Source organism: Aulonocara sp. 'chitande type north' Nkhata Bay, linkage group LG16 (genome assembly GCF_057382095.1).
Source record: "Aulonocara sp. 'chitande type north' Nkhata Bay isolate Kocher_YH1m ecotype deep benthic linkage group LG16, A_spYH_male_GT1.1, whole genome shotgun sequence".
NCBI lineage: Eukaryota > Metazoa > Chordata > Actinopteri > Cichliformes > Cichlidae > Aulonocara > Aulonocara sp. 'chitande type north' Nkhata Bay.
In genome coordinates this window covers 37,459,587-37,476,512 of record NC_141359.1, presented here as the reverse complement: position 1 = coordinate 37,476,512, position 16,926 = coordinate 37,459,587, and the positions used below count along the sequence as shown (strand labels likewise).

General features: G+C 40.9%; 1 protein-coding gene across 2 annotated transcripts in view; it reads right to left on the bottom strand.

Annotated features, from left to right (window-relative positions):
• hdac4 (histone deacetylase 4) overlaps positions 1 to 16,926 on the bottom strand; it is a 126,479-nt gene that overhangs the window by 107,014 nt on the left and 2,539 nt on the right. For both annotated transcript variants that reach the window (XM_086265811.1, XM_086265812.1), the window contains exon 2: positions 4,161 to 4,355. In XM_086265811.1, coding sequence (XP_086121937.1) covers positions 4,161 to 4,182 — 22 coding nt within the window. In that variant the 5' untranslated portion in view covers positions 4,183 to 4,355. The remainder of the gene's footprint in view (positions 1 to 4,160; positions 4,356 to 16,926) is intronic.

Sequence of the window (16,926 nt, the reverse complement as noted above, 5' to 3'; positions counted from 1 at the left end):
TGCTGAACTCAGCGGACTTCATCCCACAGCCAGATGGGAAATACAGCAGTACACGGATATTCTTTTCAGAGCTTTCTGCTGGGCAGAGGTCTTAAAGACAATGGGGCCCTCTTGCATTTCACTTCTAGATGTTAATCTTAGAGGTCAATCATTTTCTTCATTTCACTACTTATGCCAGACCGGACATCTGGGAAAAACCCCATAACTACATACAAGGTCAGCTCATGCTGTCATTTCATTTCTTTTCCCCACAAAGCAACGTCACATGCAGCAAGTATTAAGTTTCAGGACAGCCTCGTTTACTAGCACGGCTGCTGAAAGATTAAATAAGAAAAGAAAAAAAATCAACACAAAAGGCCGGGTATGAGAGGACGTTAAAAATCCATTACCACATTGTCACTGCTACCAAAAACAGCCCTAAAAATAATCTAATTATGAAATGATCTTTAATTACGTGAAAGAACACTATGCATAACAAAAAACACAAAACTGCAATTCAGTACCGAGCTTCTTGTTCCAGCAGCGGCAGCAGCAAAGCTCTGAATGCTTAATAAATTCTTCTGAAGGCTGCACCGCACGCTTGTTTCATCTGACAATGAGACTACTTGAATGGAATAGTCTGGAAAACTGTAGAGGGGAACACAATCATGAAGCAGTAATCTTATTTCTCCACAGCAGCTCCCATTGTTCTCCTAAAAATGCTTCTGTTTAGTCCGGTTCAGCTCTCATTCCAATCCATCACTCCATTGAGAAATATTCTGCAGAGCCAAGGATAAATTAGAACAATAACCGCGCTGCGCGATTTGAATGCAGCAATCAGGCTCGGATAGGAGAGAGTACCGTTGTGCTCCTCCAGCTCTTACTAGATAGCAGTAGCTGCTCTGTGCACGGCTGCAATCAAGCCCAGATGAATTGAACCACCTCGCTCTGTGTTCGACTTCCCTGATAACTTCCTCTGATTAAGCTCCTGCTTAATTCACTCTGCCTCTTGACTCTGTCGACTTCAGTCATCTTTAGACAACTTTCAAAACGTTCAGACTTAAACCATCAATTAACACCAGAGCCTTCTCCGATACAGCGACACCGGCCTCTGTAAATGAGGAATCATCGGCGTGGACCGGCAGGTGTTAAGCTCCCTTTTTGAAGATTATACTTCACTTGCAGTGGCCTGGCCCAGGCTAGCCACTCTCTTCTAATCCACCACTGCAAGCTTTTGATAGCTCCCACTGAGAGTCTTTATTACAATTTCTGATTAAAACCTGGAGCCAGAGAGAAAACGAGACAGACTGAGAAATTAGAGTGACAGAGGAGAAGGAAGGGCAAGTGAAAGAATTAAAAATTACTCCTATTTCAAATGCAGGAGCGTAAACTGCAGAGCAGCTGCCTTTGATTACCTTTAAATCTAATACTTGGGCTTAAATTTTGTTAGAGGAATGAGCTGACCCCAAAGGCCTAAACACGTATCTCATATTCTGACAGGAAACAGACCCTCCAGGAAAGACTACAGAATGAAACCCTGCATTTTTAGTTTAAAACTGCGACATTAGCACCACTACTGAAATGCTAGAACCAGACAAAATTGACGAGAGCCAAGGGAAAAAAAAAAAATCATTAAGATCATGAAGAACGCACTGCCTCGATCAGTAGAGAAAACAAAACAAAACAGTCTTATCTGGTTTCAACTCCAGCATCATTTATGAGGCGCTTATTGTGCCGTCCTTCCTCCCTGATACTGAATAATCTCTGGGATAAAATCTACACATGGCTGTGGTCATCCCAAAAACATGAATAATTCACAGCCATCTGCCATAAACCAACAGTCTAAATTAAAAAAAGACCGAGGAGGTGCGATTCCTTTATTATGATCACTTCTTTTATTTTGTGTGTGTTTGTGTGTGTCACAGAAAGGAAGTGTGGGTCTGCTTTTGATTCACTTTATTACGTCGTCACAGGAAGCGAGACGGACTCACGTTCACACCTACAGATTTAAATAATTAGCAATTTAGAATTCGCAGTTAACCCAACCCATGCATATCTTTGCACTGTGGGAGAAAGCCAGAGTAGCAGGAGACGTAAACACGTCTCTACCTTCTCGACAATTTAAGCCAATGTCTGCAGTAAATTAGAAATGAAATGTTAGATGTAAAATGTTATTATGTACAGGTGACTGTTGTATGAGGTTAGTGGAAGTCTCCAAAATGATCACGTGTGTAATTATCAGTAAGGCTGCTGGTTCTCAAATTTGGGGCCGAGTGATTATTTTACTCACAACTAAGCCTAAGACAACAGCAACAACCTCACCTTTAACCATGTGAATGGTCTGTTAAACAACGCTGCGATCATTTTATCTCCCCCAACTTTTTAAAGGCTGTTAAAGCCTCACTGCTGATTAGCACTGAAGCTCCACACCATAAAAAGCGATCTTCAGAGCTCCAACTATCAGTTACTTTAAAGCAAGTGGTTGTCATGTTGAAAGTGATATGTTAGTCAAGAATGTCATCACACCTACTACGTTAAAGTGACTAAGGTGCTTTTGCGGACATGAAGCAGACCCGTTAAGATGCCGCCAGCATTTCATGGTTTCAAGGCAAGAAAAAAATCCAGCGGGGAGTTTTCTTGGTCTCACTTTGTCAAAGTTTGTGGCTGCTTTGTTTACACATTCTGTCCAGACTGCAAACATAAAGCATAAGTACTAAACAGCAGCATCCATATCATCACAGAAGAGGAGGCTGGGGCCAGTCCAAGAGGCAAGAACAAGACTGAGACTGCACAATACACTCTGACCCAAGTGCATAAAACATCCAGGATTTTTTCTGGTTAGACTCTAGAGGTCTCAAAGCTTTTTTAACCAGCTATACAAGGCCTCCAGCACCAGACGGCCCCTCTCTCTGTTTGTGTTCCAGGCCGGCGAGTCGCTATGCATGACGATTTATTGACGCAAGATCCCCCTCAGCCAGGACTGCCACCGATTACTGCTGCTGGAGAGAGGAGACGAGGGCAGGGAGAGGGGGGTAGACAGAAGGGGAAGGTCTTGCAGGGATAAGAGAGTTTTTCTGTGTGTGTGTTCTAGCTCTGCCTCCAAGGCCATAAACCCAGTTCCAAAATGCCAAGTAGCATGTCAACATGCCAGTCTTTGCCACCCAAGTTTAAATCAGACAAAAGGCTCTTTAGTCCTCTAAGTGGTGGTCTGAAAAAATAGGAAATGATGATCTGTCATACGTGGAAAAAGGCTTTACCAGAACTGCACAAACTGAAGGACGACAAGGAGAAAATGAACTGCTAACATGAAGTGAAACTGAGCAATGAGAGCTTAATTTCTGAGCTCCCCAAAGAGAAGGAACGTCTGGCACTGGATGAATGCTCTGGCCTAATGCAAACACAATCATCCCTCACCTATTTTTTATTTCATTTCATAACAGCTGACACTTGTTTTTCAAAAGATTTGTCCATCAGCAGATTGTTAGCTGTGACGTAAAAATTCCACCTCCCCAAATGAAATGAAAAACATGCGACGAATACAACTCTTCCTTTAACTAAACACTGGAGAAACGTCATCAATTCAGATTTATTATGTGAAAAAAACCAAAACTGCTAAGTTACATTTATGTCATATATTCTGAGCATGAGCAGGGAACAGAAATGACCAAAATAAAAAGGAAATGAAACAGGAAAACACGGCCCACTCCAACGATCACTTGCATAACGCAGCGTATTTAAGAAAAAGAAAAAAGAGGAAGAAGACCAAGAAAGAAATCAGTAAATATCTTTGGCCTGTGCCAGTTTTCCCCGTAATGTGACGACATGAATCCCCTCTGACGCAAACCCCTTTGAAAAGCCTTTTGGCAGGGACTCAACCATTTCTCCAAACACTTTTCAAAAGAATAGAAGGTGATGCCAGCAAGCTACATTGTGTCACACAGAATCTTTAGTACTGCAACAATTAATAAATGCCTGTGAAATCAATTTGCTGAACATGACCAACACAAGCAGAGCTTGATGGGAAGTGAGGACACAATGGACCTTTTGTCCAGTTAAGTAAAATAGAAAATCCAGACCTGTGCTAAGGAGGAAAAGAATATATACTTTTCCCATAACACAGCAGCTATAAATCTATTCAAAATAAACTGCCGTGTTTAAATTTTACATTTCTTATTTCTTACCTTGGCAACTGTGAGAGCTCATTGTTATGGCTGCTGTTGCTCGTGCAGACTTGATGTGGAAAGAGAGGAGCGAGGGCGTCAGTGCGCCTCTGTCATGGTCACCATCTTTCGCTACCCAGCTCGACCAAAGAGGAACATGGATTCATCACACTGTGCCACAGAAGAAGACCTCGTTGGACTGCTTCACCAAACAGCCTGTGAGGAGGAGATACAAAAAAAAGCGGGGGATTTCATGCAGGCGCTCATTTATCACTGCAATATGCTCCAAATTTTTAAACAAACTTAAAACAAACACGTTTATGGTTTTTGCCATTCATTTATTCCTCCCTGCACAGGCAACAAAGCACAGACAGCCCTGCATGCCAACCAGCTTTCAAAGAACTGATGACCCCAGTTCAAAGTTTCTGCCTCTCTTCAGCCCCAGTTAAGTCTCTTGCACAAAACTGTCCAGGACATTCTGACACATAGTTGGTGAAAACCACTGACAATTAGAAAATAAACTGCACTGCAATTTCTGCTATTGCTGTTACAAAACAAAGCCAAGTGTTTAATATTCAACAGCAACTTCCTAATTGTTGTAAATCTGTTATAAACAGTCTTACAATTACAATTGTTGCTAAAAGTGAGAAATAAGGTGAAGAAAATGTGGCAAGAATCAAGTTAGGACACGGTCCTGAGTCGCACTTTCTCACATGCAGCACACAGCAGGAGACGGTCTGCAACAATGCTGGAAACACAGAGTTCAGTTTAGGTGAGAGTGTGTTCGGCAGGCAACACACATGGCTTGCAGAGAATTTCCCGGACAAATACCCTCTCCATTCTCACAATCGGACATCACGCAGCCTTTGCTCTGGGGAGCTGCTTCAGTAAATACTCTTTAATATTCAATCCAACTGGCTTGGAGATTTTCATTTTGACATAAAACTCTGCTCAGTTATACAGAGAAAAGTTCAGGGCAGCAGTGCAGGTGTTAAACAGCTTGGATTTGGTGGAGAAAAGCAGGAGTGGGAATTCAGTCTATGCAGGGGCTGTGAAGATGAACTTCCACAACAGCTTGTGGGCTTACAGGACTGATGTTCTCCAATGCTGATGGTTGAACAGCCAAGGGAGCAACAGTGGGGCTAACTACGAAGAGGGAAAAAGTACAAAAAAGGCAGACTGGACATTCGTTTTCATTTTTAACACTCTGTTGTATATTTTGGCATCTCTTCTCCACAGCAGGGGCTAAACCAAAGGACCAACAACACAGCAAACAGCAACAAGAGTAGCCCACAGGGCGGGTTGGTCCACATATTTTTGACACTGCCCTCAAGTGACAGGAGGCGGCTACAACATGTCCATGTGGGTCTTCCAAACTTTCAGTGCACGAGCAAATTTAAAACGGAGACTAAAAGAAAGAGAACGGAGTGAAAGCAAACTGGCAAGTTGTATAAGATGTTTATTTTTTTATCAAATCAAAATGATTCATTTGAACCATCTGGCTTTATGTAAAATCACAGCATGTTTACAGAGTAATGCGAGTCACTATCAGAACTGTCATCACAACACTGCCTGAGCCACACCCAGCAAAGAGATTGAGCAGGTGTACATCGGTGATTAAGCACTGCAACAATAATACACCGCATTTTTCACATTTATGCATCAGAGCTTACCGGGGCACACGCCTTTGCAAGCATTTTAAGATTTGATCACATCTACTACTGTTACACTGTTACCGTGTTTGCTCCCACAGTTTGCATGGTCGGCCTGGGAAAGTCACTGCCTAAATGAAAGGCTGTAGTAGAGCCCCAAATGAAATGCAAACAGAGGCTTCATGAAGGCTTAGACTCACCTCTGAGTCAACAGCAGAAGAAAGAGGGGAAGAAAACTTTTCATACTGCCTGGTGTTTGTGTGTCTTATGCAATCAAAACTGCAAGCGGTGCGCAAACAAACACACAGAGAGGCCTCTGGCTCTTCAACTTTAACCGGCAGAAACTAAAACTCACCTCTGTCACGTCTAACAGGTGTCGGCAGAGCTGAAAACAAACATGTGGTAATGAGAGCTGCAATCAGTCCGTTTAAACCCCACAGCGGCCGCAGCAAAGTGCGTCTGCGCTCCCTTCTCTTTCTCAAACAGACACGCTCGCTCTTTAAAGCTGCTAAACTGAATTACTGTCACATACCTACGTTCAGTTCTGTTGCGCAGAAAAATAAAACTTCATGGAAACGTATTCCTGCCAACAGTCTCCAGGCTCTTACCTCAGCTATCAGGAATTACCATAAACACCATAACGGTCCCTTAAGTCTAGAACAAAATCTGAGAAACCAGATTATTAATTGCCGTCAAATGTGAGGGGAAAAAGTGTCAGAGTACTGATGGGATAACTGCCACTTGTGACTTTGAGAAAAAGATGAATGTGTTGCTCTGACAAAAGTCAAAACACAGTATTTCCACTCTTTGAGTTGAGTGTGCTCTTCATAGCATCTTTCAAGCCATTGGGCAAAACAACAATGGAAGAGGTTTAGATGTCAGTCTGAATTCCTGATAAGGGTGTGTGTTTAGTTACATGTACACTGGTGACACTTGGATGACCGTGAGGGACACCGAAAATGGGTGTTGATGGATTTGCTGAGGCATGGGGTGTCAGAAAAAGTCGCCAGGGTGCCAACTGGAGGGCAGTGGAGCTATTCTCAGCTCAAACCACCTATTTTTGTCAGACGAGTTGTCTCACACACACGCGCACACACACACGCGCACGTGCACACACACACACACGTACACACACACGCGCACACACACACACACGTACACACACAATGTGCTTTTACAGTCTGTTATAGTGTGACAGCAGTGACTTTAGGCATTTTCTCCTCCTGCTCTCTCTGTTGCCAAACACATACACCATGGAGCTCAAAGACAGGCCTTTACCGACTCCAGCCAGTTGCAGATTGTAAAGCTGATCTGTTGTCAGTTGTGATGCTACTTCCACATGACTTCATTTTTTTTCTCCTGGAATCTTAATTACTCTACGGGGATCCCATTAAAAATGGATCTTTGTACAACACTGCAGATATTTCTTTTTCCTGCACTGTGGCACCATAAAACACATCACCTGCATCTCTTCAAGCATCTCATTTTCACCGGCTAACTCGTCTGGATAAGATTTATTATTCTCATGCAGTGAAGTTTGGATCTGGAAATGTTTCATGGCGCTTGACAGGAAAACAGCTCTCAGGACCCCTTAATGGACTTCATTTCCCAAGCACTCTGAGCACTGCCGGGAGTAATCACGATAGCATAAAAATAACATGTGGTTGGATAGTGAGCAGTAAACAACAATTAAGAGACCCCTTGCATAGCTCATGAAATGAATCATTGAAAATGCATTTGCTCCATGAAGACCGCCTCAGCCTCTCAGCCCTAATTGACTATGAATTATTCAGCTGGCGATGGGATTAGTGCCTTGTATGCCATGGACTGACATGTTTCTGAGGTGTAGAGTCTTTACAGTGTGATAGCAGCTCAGTATTCTTGAAATAGATGTGGATGGCCCAACAGGAAGCTTTTTGCTTTATTATTACCACCAAGACAAAAGTAGAATATTGTAGTGTGTCTGACAGGAGCTGGTCGGTCCATCTGTGAAGTAGAGCTGGGCGATATAAGGTTTTTTCATATCACGATATGTTTTTTTCATTTCAGGCGATAACGATATCTATCACGATATAAGCCAAATAACTATATTTGTAAGATTTAAATGTGCCGTTGCTCACAAGTAAAATGTGAAATAATCAGCAGCTTGTTTTTATTTAAATATTTATTTCCCATAATAAGTTCAACAGGGTAGATGTACTTAAGGAACATGAGACTTTTTCAGAAAAATAAAGGCAAATATTGCAAACTACACAAAAGGCAGCCGCTAAAGCGTTTAAGTTTCAAAATAGAACAAACGAAAACAGACTAAATTGCCAATTCCACTTAGAAACAAAATATTAATTCTAAAAATAAATCTTAGTTTGTTTTACAGAAGAACAGACAAAACTGACTAACTTTTGTCAATATCAAATAAACTGAGAACTAAAAGGAAATTCTCAATCTCTCCTTGTTGTATAGCTTAGCTTTTCAAACAGTTTTAACAGTTACTTTAGTCTGACAAAAGCCGAATGACGAATTAGCGCTTCCAGTCAGAGACTGAGGCTACGTCCACACGTACACGGGTATCTTTGAAAACGGAGATTTTCCGTTTTCGTTTTAAAAAATAATCCCGTCCACACATAAAGGCAGAAATGAAGGAAAACGCTGCTATGAACATGCCAAAGCAGCAGGTGGCGCTATATTCCTAACCGTGCAGAAATGTTGGCCAATCAGAAGTCTAGAAGCCTCGGTGGGAAAAAGTAAACAAAGCTGGGGCATAGAAGCAGAACCGAGTCGTATGTGTGGACGGACAGTAACTGTGTGTATATGTGAGCATTTAAACACTGCAGAGAGTAGAATTAACAGTATTGTAGAAATTCATTTCACCGAAACAATAACGTGGCGCACAGTGTGACGCATGCACCAGTTTATTGTATTTCCAGACTTGCTTTCGGCACAATTTACAGTGCACGCTACTCTGTTTTTTGTCAGACTTGAAATAGCCGAAATACCTTCACACTACGGAACTTCTATGGCTCTTCCGTTTGACAATCTCTCCGGCGTTGGAACCATCATCTGTTTTCTCTTCGGTCACGCTCGGTTGATTTTTCTAGTCGGCACACTCATTTCCTCCATTGCCCGCTGGCTGCTTCCCAAACAAACACACGTGCGGCTTGGCACTTGTGCTGTACGTAACAAGTAACGCGACGTGACGCTGCGGCTGTGATTGGTTCGGCTCTGCGCTACTTAATTTGGATTGGCTGACTTTTTTTTTTTTTTTTTTTTTAAAGAGGACAAGAGCGGCGAGGTCTATCGCGATAGTTTAATTTCTCTATCGAGTAAAAGTTATATCGCGATACATATCGTTATCGTTCTATCGCCCAGCTCTACTGTGAAGTTCAGGGTGTAAAACAAGGGCTGGGTAATGTACAGCTGATATAATTTCAAAACATATACCGAATGAGACAGTCCTGTTTATATAAGAATGTCCTTTGATGCTGAGGTATATAAAGTGTGCCCTAGATAAAGCTCTCTATGCAGACTCTCACTTTCTGCAGTTTCTCCTGACGTGAGTGATAACTAAAGTTTGAGGCATTCGTTAACTGAATGTTAAAATTGCATTTGTGACTGAAGCTGATGAGGTTTCCTGCTTTATTTAAACGAGACACTAAGAACAAAACTGCTCTTTTCAAAGCCAAAATACTCAACAACAACAAAAAAGATTCAAATCTCATAGTTTTAGATTGTACATGCCAAAGACCTACGAGAACAGCTGAATCACTGCACCACCACTGCTTCCAAAAAGCCTGAAACCGTCATTGCTTTGAAAAGGTAGATTGTGGTCATAAGAATTAGAACCTGTACTCCATCACTTTTGGGTGCGTAAACCCTAAAACAGGTCTTGCATTATATCTGCCTGCGTGCACCTTCACAGAAATGACTGCTCTTATTTTGACAGTAGTTTTGGCACAGTGGACAGGAGCTTAGTCCTGCTGGAAAGTAAATCAGGATTTCCATGAAGCTCATCAGCAGATGGAAGCATGAAGAGCTTCTACCACAATCTCGTGGTAGAAGGCTGCACTGACTTTGGACTTGATGAAGCACAGCTGACCAACAGCAGCCAACTCCAGCAGATCACACCCCAAAGCATCACAGAAACGTCACGCTGGACTTCAAATCCATTGGATTCTGTGCCTCTTTACTCCAAAATGTACTTTTATCTGAAAAGAGCAGCTAGACTACTGAGGAACAGTCCAGGTAAGACACTTCTGACAGTGTTTTTGGTTCAGGAGTGGGTGGATATTTGGATGAAGTCTATTCAATGACACAAGCCTCGTCCACTTGAAGTTCTTTAAATCATCTTTTCTTTAAAGTCCTCATTTTACTGACACCTTTCCCTTCATATCAACTTCAATACAGCACACAATGTTCCACATCAAAATGCAAAACAGTAACCGAGTACATGTTAATGAAATGACTGGAGATAAAAATCATGAGACCAGCCTCGAGACCTGGTACCGGAGTTCTACACAAATTCAAATAACATCACGGATATTGCATTAAAAGTCTTTTAAATTAAGCGACTTTAAAATGTTTTAAATGCAGCTACGGTGAAGGCAAATCATTACTAAACATTCAAGCCTAAAGTGGTGGAGGTCGTGTTTTATTTCTCAACAACATACCATTTTAGCATTACTTCTGTTCATGTACTGACTCATCTTCAGTCACAGTTTTTATTACTGGGTTAACGTCACAAAATGCTGGAATTCATCTAAATGTCAAATAAAATATCCCGACGTGGGTGAAGCACACCAGCTAAATGCCCGAAAATTCACTTTTCCTGCATCCTCAGCTGATGGTTGACTCAACCAGATGCAACTTTTTATGTTGAGTTATTTTTTTAAATTAATAGTTTGAGAATATTAATGCAACTAGGAAGGGAATATGAACCAAAATTCCCATCACAAGAACAGACAGATTACCTGAAATGGTCTTTCTTTTGCCTATTAAAAAAATGGCTATTTGCACAATGGCTGAGTGTGCAGGCCTGTCCATCACAGGTACCAAGCTCTAACCCAACACAGCTGTGCTATTAATAGACACAATCAGTGAAAGGAAAACTAAATGGGCACTAATAAGGATGTCTTTCCAAACTGCAAACCTATTGATAACCGATTTCAGAGCGCTAGGACGGGTTCCAAGTCAGGAGGAGGTCCTGGAAAAACACAAAGAGCTAATACGGGTTATTATTAGAGTTGCGAGGCACCAACAGGGTGTAAGGGGCTGAACTGTGGGAGAATAATTCACAGCCATGAGTTCATTGGGTGACCACAAGAACTCATCAAACCTCAAAATCACATCAGTTGAGGATGAGAGCTTCTGTATAGCCGCCCATTAAAATCCCAGCATCCTTCTTGCTGCTTTCAATCTTTGTCTTCTTTTCGGGCCAAAATCCATTTTCTTTGATTAAAGTGAAATTTCAATCTATACTAATGAACAAGTCTGAACGTAACAAAGCACTCTTCTGCTAATAATAGAAAAGTCCTAGCATGCACAGCTGTCTTTCCTGGAAGGTTAACATCAACATACCTGTACTGAAAGTTTTCTGGATCAAAATATAAGCAATGTGTGCTGATTTTATCAGGTTGCACGTTTCCCTACATTCTTACTGGTTTAGAAAATCCAAACATTAGCACACTGATACTGTAAATGGTAAATGGGCGGATTCTTCTATAGCATTTATACAGCCATTTGTTTTTTAAAGAAATGTTAGAATCGTGCAAACAGTGACAACACCATTTTTGATTGGACTATATATAGTATATAGTGCAAAAAAGTAATTGTAAAATATGTATGTGACAAATATTTTAAGATTGTCTTAGGGAGCACCAAAACACTAAAACATGACAGTGGTCATTATAATGTTACAGACAGGCAAGAACGATAATGCTATGATTTCATTCTTAGCCCGCTACCTTAATGACAATTTTAAGCCAGGAGACAAATGTTATCAATTTTGTCTGTCTGTAACATCATAATTAATAACTTAACAGATGGCTAACATTGCTATCAAATGAAAATACCTTCAGCTGAAAGATCCACCTTTGATTTGGCAAAGATTTTAATACCAGATGCAATTCCTAAAGCAGCGCTCCCAATTAAGGAGGCATGGGACCAACACCAACACTAGGCGTACACTAGTTTGTGATCCCCTGAGGCTGGGTTTGTAACTCCTAATAGTTAAGCAACTAAAATTATTGTTTGGTGGCCAAGTTAACATTTATGATGGTTCATGACCTCTCAAAATTGTTCAGTGTTGTGGACATCAAATACTTCAGCTGCTGGTAAGGGGAGGAGCTGTGTACCTACCTGTCTGCAACTGCTCTGTGTGATGTTTTGTGTCAACTGGAGGAGGCCAAGATGCTGTCATTTGTATTGGTACTGCTGCAAATGATAACATAATCACAAAGTAATTTGCAGTATTATCAGTCAAGTTAGTATCTGAGAATCTATTTTTTTGACAACCGTAACAGAGGTAGGAGGTATTGTGGAGGGAGGGAGTAGTCTGCAAGTATTGTGTGTGCATGCTTGCTTTCTAAACTTCATTGATTCATTCATTCATTCAAATATACTTCACGCAAGTAACTCCAACTCTGACTTTAAATCAGTAAGCCTGGCACAGCAGCAGGTGAACCGGTTGTCCATGTGCTCCAGGTCATGGTTACAGAAAAAGGTTACAACTGCTGACGAAGAAAGACCACCACTGCCAGCGTCAGTCCCAGATGGTGATATTGAAGTAAATACAGATGTAGAAGACTCTTGGTGCATAAGCAGGTGAATGGCATTGAGGACCACTATAACAGCCAGCCAGCCCGACCTGTGCGGAAAACCCAAACTGTTAAGGGCAGCAACAAGGCGGCTAGCAGCAGAAGAATGAGAAAAAACGCAAAGGGATCATCTACTAGTAAAGTGATGGTGTCATTCCAACAGACAGCTAAAGAAATTATAATGAAAAATATACTGCTAATATACTGAGGCCGTTAGACCTACAGCCGCGCAAGTTTACATGTGGAAAACACTGAATGGTTAGCATGTGCCAACTTTAACACTGTCAGATACCGAGAAGCAACTTTTGCCATCTGCATCTAGTTTTCTAAATACACATGGCACAATGAAGGTTATTGAAGTGAGACTAAAACCAACATATGGTGATTAAGAGGAATTAAAATCTAAACTACACTCATTTGAAAAGCAACTGTCAACTGCAGTTTTGGTTTGATAGACAAATTACTATTTGGACCATGCTGCTTGAGTATGAAACCAAAGCTCCAATGCCATTTACAAAGCCAATCAGTGTAACATAAACAACATGTGAACAAACAGGGGTGCCTGTCCCAAATACCAACCACATGCTAACTGATTTTAGAGGTTCAAAGTCAGGACAAGAACAAAAGAGCTAAACAGGGTTTTTTTTATTGGAGTTTTGAGGCACCAACTGGGGATAGAGCTGAATGTTGGAGAATAGTCAACAGCAATGAACTCATACAGCACCCAAAGGGGGTCAACACAAGGATTCATCAAGCTTCAAATCACATCAATTGAGGCTGAGAGCTTCTTTACAGTTGGCCATTGAAAATTCACAGTCCTTTTTTTACTGCCTTCAATCTTCCTCTTGTTTACTTTTGCTGTTTTTCTGGCCAATATCCAGCTTCCTTTCTTTTTATAAACTTGCATAACAGTAAGCCAAATGAGAAAAAACAATGTACTGTAACCATCTGTTGACTGGTTGGCTGCTTTAGTTGAAGGATTCATGTGCAGCCGATTTCCCCAAGTGTCATTCAAACTATATTAGTGTCTTCTCAAACACTGTGCAATCAAGAGAAGGACAAAATAAAAGAATAAATGAATACAGACTGAAATCAAAGATACAGTAGTATTCAGAACGGCAGTGAGCTGGTGGAACGACCTTCCCAGTTTACAAATTCCTACTGGGTGACTGTGGATTGCTGGGTTTTATTTGTCTCCGAGCACAACAGTCGCATTAATAGAACCCATTAGAATCCATTAGTGTGACAACGTCCACTAGGGCTGAACGATTATGGAAAATAATCTAATTGCGATTTTTTGCCCCAATATTGCGATTGCGATGCGATATGCGATTATTTTTTAAGGTCTTTGTCTTCTGTATTATTAAACAAAGACAAGCAATACATCATATAGTATGGCCAATACTATATTACATTAATTTTAAACTGTTCTTTCCTGGAAGACAGACCTCTGTTATGATGACATGAGGTGATGCATGAATTGATGACTGACATTTTTATTTAACTTCTTCAATCACAACAGTATATTTGAACATACACAATAGTTTATTTTTAGCTTACAAACATCTGAGCATAAAGTGCTGACAAGGAACCCTGGTGTAAACATTAAAATGAAAGTCAGTACAATGTGCAGATTGCAGAAATATACATAAAAAAAATCAGTGGCTTTACCACACTCAGTTTTTCGACATCTGTGAACTACTAGACAGTCATTCAATTGAATAATATTAAATAAATAAAACTAATAAATAAAAAATACACACATCTTACTGATCTCTGCAGTCAGTAACATTACACATAAAGTGCAAACATAATAGCAATTGTATAAACACACACACAAACACGCCTTTGAAATTTAAAGGCGTGAAATTGGACGGTCTAGTTCTGATCAGCGTCACCGCTGTCTCGGTGGAGTTTAATAAACTCGGCCGTCTGCTTCTTGCTATCTAAAATATAACCAGACACTGGTGTAAATTCTCGACTGTCTCATACTTCTGTTTAATAAGTTTTCTGTTTGACGTTTAGTCAGCTGTGTGAAAACCAAGGAGGAACCCACCCGGGGGATTAATAAAGTTTTATTTTATCTAATCTGATAACTTTAATCTCAGCCAAACCGATTTACTCACGAACAAACAAAACACTGAAAAAAGCCCAACAATAACATTTTTAGGTTGTCTAAGTGACTTATATATTACGTTTAACCCGAGCAGCGAAACTCCGCGGTGATCTGAAAATGATGTGCCGGGAGTTGTGCCGTTCTCGGCCGCATCAGTAACCCTCGAGCTCCCGGCTAGCTGTCGAGCTGGTGGGTAGCAGACGCCTCTGAAAACGTCGAAGCACTTTTGCAAATATGGGATATCTTGATAAACCGAGCAGATATTTGATGTTTACACAACTACTTTCTCGCCTGAAAATATGTTAAAAGTTTATTTTGTGACCCTGAAAGATTAGTATGAGTAATTTTAAAACTTAGTAGCGGCCGCCATTGCTGGAAACTGGAGTTTGGCTGGGCCGCGCTATGAATTCTGGGATATGGTAGTAATTTGGACAGCCTTCGGCGCGTCGCTGTGACGTAATCGGTCTACAAATGCGGCCTCAGGAGGATGCAGCCCATGAATTTGGACATGTCCAGAGTATAATCGCAGCCTTTGCGGTTAGAAAATTGCACTTGATCATGTCGCGATATTATCGCAAATGCGATATATCGTTCAGCCCTAACGTCCACAAACTGTCCACAAACAAGCAAACGTTCTGAGCGCCAGCTTGTCCTAAATAATAGAAGGAAATTGGAAAGTCAGACCCAGAATTTCACAAAGCACAATGGAACCAAGATAAATGAGCTTATTAAAGAGATTAAAAGAGGCAAACTTAGGACACAAGTGCTCATGAACTTTGGTAAGGTAATGATGTAGGTAGCCCGTGTGCTTGCTGGTCTAAGGTCACTTACTGCAACTTCTCTTATGTGCGCCTTTCTCCTATTTTTGTCTACATTTCTCTTGTTTCTTGACTTTACACATTTCTCCTGTTTGCTATTTATATTTTATCCCAGCACAGTTGATGCGGAGCACCTACATTTTCATAGTCCATGTGCAATGACAATAAAGGGCTATTCTAGTCTATTCTACACATCTTGAGATTTCTGTACTCCTCTGAGTATACTACAAGCCAACATGGAACTTAGAGGTTTGATGCATGTACTCCCTATGATATTAATGCGTAGTACTGAATTGGGGCCAAGATGTACAGCTGTTATACATCCACTATATCTTTCCGTGCTACACCCTCCTTGGCGCAGTGATGATACCAGCTGGGGGACAAATCATACAAACAAAGCTTCTCAACAAGATTTTCTTCTTTGTTGGAATCTCAACTATTTTGTTCTGCATGCTTTACTTCCATCTATACTGTTTGAGTTTGTTTTGGCTCTTTCACAAGCGCTCGTTGATCAGTGCATCATTTCACACTGCATTCCTATTGGTCAGTTGGTAGTCAGCAGTCACACTGTGAAATGCTTATCCTACACTTCTGGTACTTTATGAATTTTGCCTCAGGCTTGGTTGGTTTAAAGACCAATATAACTTTGTACCTCTCTTATTACGTGACTTAGTACCATGAGTTTGGAGTAACGACCAAAAGATATCAGCATGACATATCACCTGTCTTGTTAGTCAACTTTTGTCTGGGAAACTCCAGGAAAAAATAGAGGCTGAATCAACTAGATGATTGAAGAAAAATAACAAAAAAAAACTCTTTTTCCTTGTACTTTCCCAAAACCAGCATTTTAATCCGCCTAATAGCTCCTAATAGAAATACAAAACAATCTCACAGTGCACTCTCGGTTCATACTCAAACAAACAAAAGCACAACTTGCAGGCCATCATATAAAAGCTTTTTCCCTGATGAAAAGATGAAAAGACTGGTTACTTTGCATTTACCCCAATCAGCCCAGTGTTAGAGACAGACAGAAGTTCTCTTTTTCTTTACTGTCAAACCCAAAGTCCTGCTTGAAAATGCAGACTTCCTAATATTACAGCCTTTTGCACATGGCACTAACTGCAACAGATTCCTTTAAAGTGGACATAATATGGCTGACATAATAACAATAGCGGGACTTCCAGTCTGTATTGTGCTATTAAGTCTCATTTAGCTTAAATATTACAAGAAAAAAAAACTATTTTCTTAAACACTAACGCCTAAGATCCAACACCCTCCAGCAGATATTGGGCAAGAGGCGAGTTACGCCCTGGGAAGGGCGCTGGTCTATCGCAGAGCTAACACATGCACATGTCTTTGGATTGCACAGGGAGAACACCCAAATCCCACACA